Below are 6000 nucleotides of genomic sequence, written 5' to 3'. Positions count from 1 at the left end.
GCTCTATTTTCAACTTTCTGGTTTAAATTCATCTTCAGGTCAACGTCATAGGTTGTGATGTTATCTCATACTAGTACAGCGATGACTTATCATTGTCTCATAGATAATCATGAGACTGCTGTCTTTATCTTATGAGAAGACGCATTGCTTAATTCATGACAGCACATGCTTAATTATTCATGACCGCACACATTGATAGGCATTTTCCTCTGACTGGCACTTCAAAAAGTGTTTTTCCGCTTTGTATGAGTGTCTGCGTTGCCTACGTTCTCTAGAATAGATCCTGAGTCTTCACACAAATACGATTCATCCACACTGAGTGTTACTATTCTTTATTTCAGCACCTCAGCTCCACCCATATCCCGCCTCTTTGCCCATTGTCAGTTACCCGGGAGTGACGCTGCCAATATGGCGACGGCTGTCTCCACCCACTCTAGACAAAAATGCTCTTCAGAAGCCCATGATTACTTAATTTTTGACTTCAAGGCCTGCCAACTGTCCACAACAATATTTGAAGCCCCAAAATAAAATAAAGTTGTTGCTCACGAATATCCTGCCTTTAGTAATGCACTAAAGAAAGTCTTATGGGTTTGTAAACTAAATGAGGGTGAATACATGATAATAAATGGTTCATTTATGGGTGGACTATACCTTTATTACCTCAATCTCACACACACACACACACACACACACACACACACACACACACACACACACACACACACACACACACACACACACACACACACACACACACACACACACACACACACACACACACACACACACACACACACACACACACACACACACACACACACACACACTCTTCAGTCCCAAAAACAGCAGCACATTTGTTCTGAGCCCTTTAAGTTGTTGTTTATTGTGAATCACGCATGTGCAGACACAGATGTTTTTCTCTTTCTTTGCGTCTTGCTCAAAAACAGACATCATGGAGACATGGAGACGGCTAGACACTAGATCACAGTGTCAACTTTTACAAATTGAACATGATCTCCCATACACACACACACACACACACACACACACACACACACAGTCTCGTACTCACTCACACACACACATGCTATAGCATAATTTCAGCACATGCTGTCACATTCATCTGCCCCATGATCTGAAGCCAACACTAGTAATAGTCTGAATCTACAGGAAGCTTTACAGTAAACCACAAGAAGGCAAACTGAATCATGTGACCCATAATAAAGTGACAATTTCAGGAGAAATGCATATCCATTATCTGATCTCATTATGTCAGGGCAAATAACAATGCTATTCATTTTGCTGTGTAAAAATATTGGGAAAGGAGAAAAACTTTAACACTAATAACTCAAGTAAATAAAATACATAAATTAGATACAGTAAGGAAGAATCATTTTACAGGCTTTGTATAAATAAAAAAATCAGAAGTTCAACTTTTCCCACATCACACCCTCAGAACATGCCAGAGATCGCTGAAACGGGTCAGAGAAACCATATTTACAACAACTGAGGAAACGTATAGAACAAAGAACAGAGTTAAATGTTTCAATTCACCTCCTGAATGCTGAACTTAATATTGAATTAACTTCACAAAACCTGTCAACAACATGTCAAGGTCACATTTAACCCTGAAATCAAAAGGAAAATAAATTATATTTAATTCAAATTATATGATAAATTATATTTTGCATAATAAAATGCATATTTAATGTTGATATCATTTTATAATTTATGTTAAGTACATTTCCCCCTAATTCACATTGCCTTTATAAATGTAAAAAGTAAAATAAAATAAAAACACCATGTAAAAAACAAAAATATTTCAATTGCAAATGTGTATCTATACAATAATGACACACTACCGTTTAAACGACTGGGGTCAGTGAGATATATTCTTTAAATAAATAATAACTTTTATTCAGCAAGGATGCATTAAACTGATTTCAAACAAATATAAAAATCATCATATTAAGGCCCGTTCGCACCAAGGATGATAAATATAATATCGTTCTAAAAATTGTTCTCAATATTAAAAAATGGTAGAGTTCACACCACAACTATAACGATAATGGCACAGAGAAACGATACAGTTAGAAACACTTTCAGAATCATCTTTCCAAAAGAATAAAAACATTGACAGCCAATCAGAACGCTTTCTGCTTTAAAAACCTTGAGCATTTAAAATAGCAGTGGATACTAATATAAAGCGCTGGTGTGGACGCTAATATAGCTAGTTATCTTTATATTTGTCATTTTTAGTGTGAACAGGCCTGTAGAATGATTTCTGAGAGATAACGCAACTGCAAACTGCATTAATGATGCTGAAATACATCACAGCAATACAGTAGCCTACATATTTTAAATGGTAATATTTTGACATAATTTGATCAAATACATGCAGCCTTGGTGAACATGGGTCTGGTCTAAAACTTAAGTGTATTTTTGGTAGTGTATTCATTTTTGTTGGAGTACATGACAGAAACTCATAAGTAAAATGTCTGAACAATATGTTGATGAGAAGAATTGTGGAAAATGAGCATGTATTGCCATGAAAATGACATTAAGGGGATGTCTAATGCTATAGAGACAGAGCGGCACGCGTCATAATCTGAAAACCACGTCCCACCATAATCAAACCGTATCCATTGAGTTTGTATTGCGTATTGTAACAATGCTGCTATGTAACAATGTGTACAGCAAACAAGCTAAAAAACAGAACCAAAAACCCAGTAGTTTTTATAAGCTGTTGACCCAAAAAACAAGTGTTTAAGGACACAAAAGTGGAAACATGCAATTGAGACAGAGTGCGACATGTTATATTACACTAAGAACTACGCCCGCTACATGGGAACGTAATCAGTGACAGGTAATATCATATATAAAATTGACATTTGGATATTTGACTTAAAGGGTTACTTCACCGCTTTTTCATATTAAACTATGTTATTCCCTTAACTAAAACGAGTTGATACACACCTCTCTCATCTCAGTGTGTGCACTTAATCTCTCTGATGCGCAGTGACGATCTGATAGCATTTAGCTTAGCCCACTAAGCCCAGTTCATTCACTATGGAACCAAACAGAGATCAAGTTAGAAGTACCAAACACCTCCATCTTTTTCCTATTTAAATACAGTTACACGAATAGTTGAACGATCAAGTATGGTGACAAAATAAAACAATGTACTTCTCTAATCGGATTAAAAAGGAGAACTATAATGTATGGCGGATTAGCACTTCTGAGAGTACTTTGGCTCGGCGCAGTAAAAAGTCCCGGCCGAAACATCTTTCCTCACACCTCCCCCTCACTCTCTCATTTCTGTCAATAGGGAGATGTGAGGGAAGATGTTTCGGCCGGGACTTTTTACTGCACCGAGCCGAAGTACTCTCAGAAGTGCTAATCCGCCATACATTATAGTTCTCCTTTTTATTTCGATTAGAAACGCGCCACGTTTTAGTTTGTCACCATACTTGATCGTTCAACTACTCGTGTAACTGTATTTAAATAGGGGAAACGTGGAGGAGTTTGGTACTTCTAACTTGATCTCTGTTTGGTTCCATAGTGAATGAACTGGGCTTAGGGAGCTAAGCTAAATGCTATCAGATCGTCACTGCCCGTCAGAGAGATTAAGTGCACGCACTGAGACGAGAGAGGTGTGTATCAACTCGTTTAAGTTAAGGGAATAACATAGTTTAATATGAAAAGTCAGTGAAGTATCCCTTTAACAGTGACAAAAATGTTTACTGCATGTGTAGGGATACTGAGGTATACTGAGTGTCAGGATCCCAAAATGTACCCATTCTGCTTATGCGTCACATCTATTGCCTGTATCCACTTATGTCTCCTTACAAGCTCGTTTTTTGGGGTCGCAGCTTATAAACTTAGTTCTTTGTTTTTTTACCTTGTTTGCTGCACACCTTGTAACATATCAGGTTTTAGACATTGTTTGTTTTTTTGTTATAAATCAGAAATGACAAGGAGACAGCTTTACGAAATACAAAGTCAATGGATCTGTTGAAGCGTTGGATTGTTTGCCCCCAGTGTGGGCACTCTGTCTCTATTTCTTCATTCTGACTTATTTAGGATTCCTTGTATGGGCACTTCCCCTGGATGAGTGCAGCATACGCAGATCAACCAGAGCAAAGAGCATGAGTGCCCGTCAACGTGCTTCACTCGGTTTTTAGGAAGCTATCGGCAGTGCTGTCATTTTGTTTTTAGGCCACGGAAATCAGTATGTTTGGTTGTTAGGGAAAGATAACCTTGATCAGCTTCCCAAATAACCCAGTGTTAAGGGAACAGTGGATGTAGTTTGTTTTTCCAGAGCAGAATGGAGATCTACAAGTGTGTTTGTTTGTTCCCGGTCATGAGTTGTAAGAGAAACTGCATTAGATGTGTGTGTTTTGCTGGCAATCAGTGCTTAAGTGCATATAATGTAAACAACATGAGCGTATAGTGAATCGAAAGTTATCCAGGGATAATACCATGATGTATTGTGTGTGTGTGTGTGTGTGTGTGTGTGTGTGTGTGTGTGTGTGTGTGTGTGTGTGTGTGTGTGTGTGTGTGTGACTCTTTAGCTCCACCTACTGCACGCCTCCATGAGTTCAGCTGTTTTCGGATATAATCAGTACAGCGTATCTGTCTTTTATAAATATGATAAAACTAAAGACTCTTCGGCAATATGAAGGATGCAATACTACTCTATAGGTAGGAGATCAGAAACTGTGTGTTATGTACCCTTTAAAAGGCCCCCACAAATAATGGTTCTAAAAATATATTTTTTCCCCTATTTGCTTTCTTTTGATTTTGGGGTGAAATATGAAGGACATGTTTTCCATTATCCGCTCAAAGGACAGAGAAACGCTTGTCACCGAAACCCCAGGACATCAGTAAAAATGACGTACGGCAAATTTCTAGGTATTGCAGAGCGAGCACAGTGATATGGTTATGACTTACACACTACCACGTTCATTGATAAGACTTACATTGTCTATGGTGACTAGTTTGTGCATGAGTATTTCCTGTAGAAGACGTTTCAGTTCGGTTCGCTTTCAGAAAGACTACATGAAGAAAGGCATCTGAAGGTAAGCGAGAGAAGGAAAAATCTTAGGTTGATTCAGGCGTTTTCTACTCCACAGCTGCACACAGACGTGCTTGAATAAGAAATACTGCCACGTCGTACGGCTTTTCTCAGTTATAAAAGCTCTGATCTAAATGCTGACAGTCATGTACAATAATAATACATATACACATTCAGGGTTTCATATACACAACCTCTATTAGGTGGTGAGGCCATCAGACATTGCATCGGAGCATGTTTGCTGAAATGAATCAATCCATTTTGATTAAAGCGTGTTTAAAATAACTGAACACAATGCCATGTTGCCGCAAAAGCAGATCTGGGTGAATATTGATCACAGGTGCAACTGCTAAGATATACATTATATATTTAGTTATAAATCACAGACACGTGGCAAGTCATCCAACTGCAAGGCTGCTCAAATGCAGAATGACATGAAAAGCATTTGTGTGCGTAATTACAAATGAAGGAGGTTTTAATAAGATTTCTTATGTACTGTATTGTTTCAGCTCTTGCATGCTTTTCTTAGCGGATGTACTCATTGCACTCTAAAGGTCTGGGAGGGAAATGAGATCTGCTTGAGTTATTAAAACAGACCAGACATAAGCAGCTGTTGTCCCTCGCCCGTAACGTCCTTCATCATTCAGAGATCGGTCTTACGAAAGTCTGGAGATAACTGCAGCAAAGGCTTCGGAGGGGATAGAGGCTGAACACAAAGTGAAGTAAGCATTAACCGTGTCCTCTAGAGAGCGCTGTAGACCTTCAAAACCGATGGCAAGTTCACCGCTCTGTGTCTGACATTGGACCTCAAGACGCCACTGGAAATCTCTCTAGGCATCCGCCGTTTCTGTTCAAATCAGAGTGAGAAAACAGGTATCAGAAAAGACCACCTCAGACATGAGAAACATACTTAATTTCAATAG

At 38.6% G+C, this 6000-nt stretch overlaps 1 protein-coding gene across 4 annotated transcripts in view; it reads right to left on the bottom strand.

The window, feature by feature from the left end:
• Positions 1-4490: 4490 nt before the first annotated feature.
• pde1cb (phosphodiesterase 1C, calmodulin-dependent b) overlaps positions 4491-6000 on the bottom strand; it is a 98622-nt gene continuing 97112 nt past the window's right edge. For all 4 annotated transcript variants that reach the window (XM_067452744.1, XM_067452745.1, XM_067452746.1 and 1 more), the window contains one exon: positions 4491-5924. In XM_067452744.1, the coding sequence (XP_067308845.1) occupies positions 5908-5924 (17 nt within the window). In that variant the 3' untranslated portion in view covers positions 4491-5907. The remainder of the gene's footprint in view (positions 5925-6000) is intronic.

The sequence above is a fragment of the Pseudorasbora parva genome, chromosome 9, assembly GCF_024679245.1.
Source record: "Pseudorasbora parva isolate DD20220531a chromosome 9, ASM2467924v1, whole genome shotgun sequence".
NCBI classification, from domain to species: Eukaryota; Metazoa; Chordata; class Actinopteri; order Cypriniformes; family Gobionidae; genus Pseudorasbora; species Pseudorasbora parva.
This window is presented reverse-complemented; position numbering and strand designations above follow the sequence as displayed.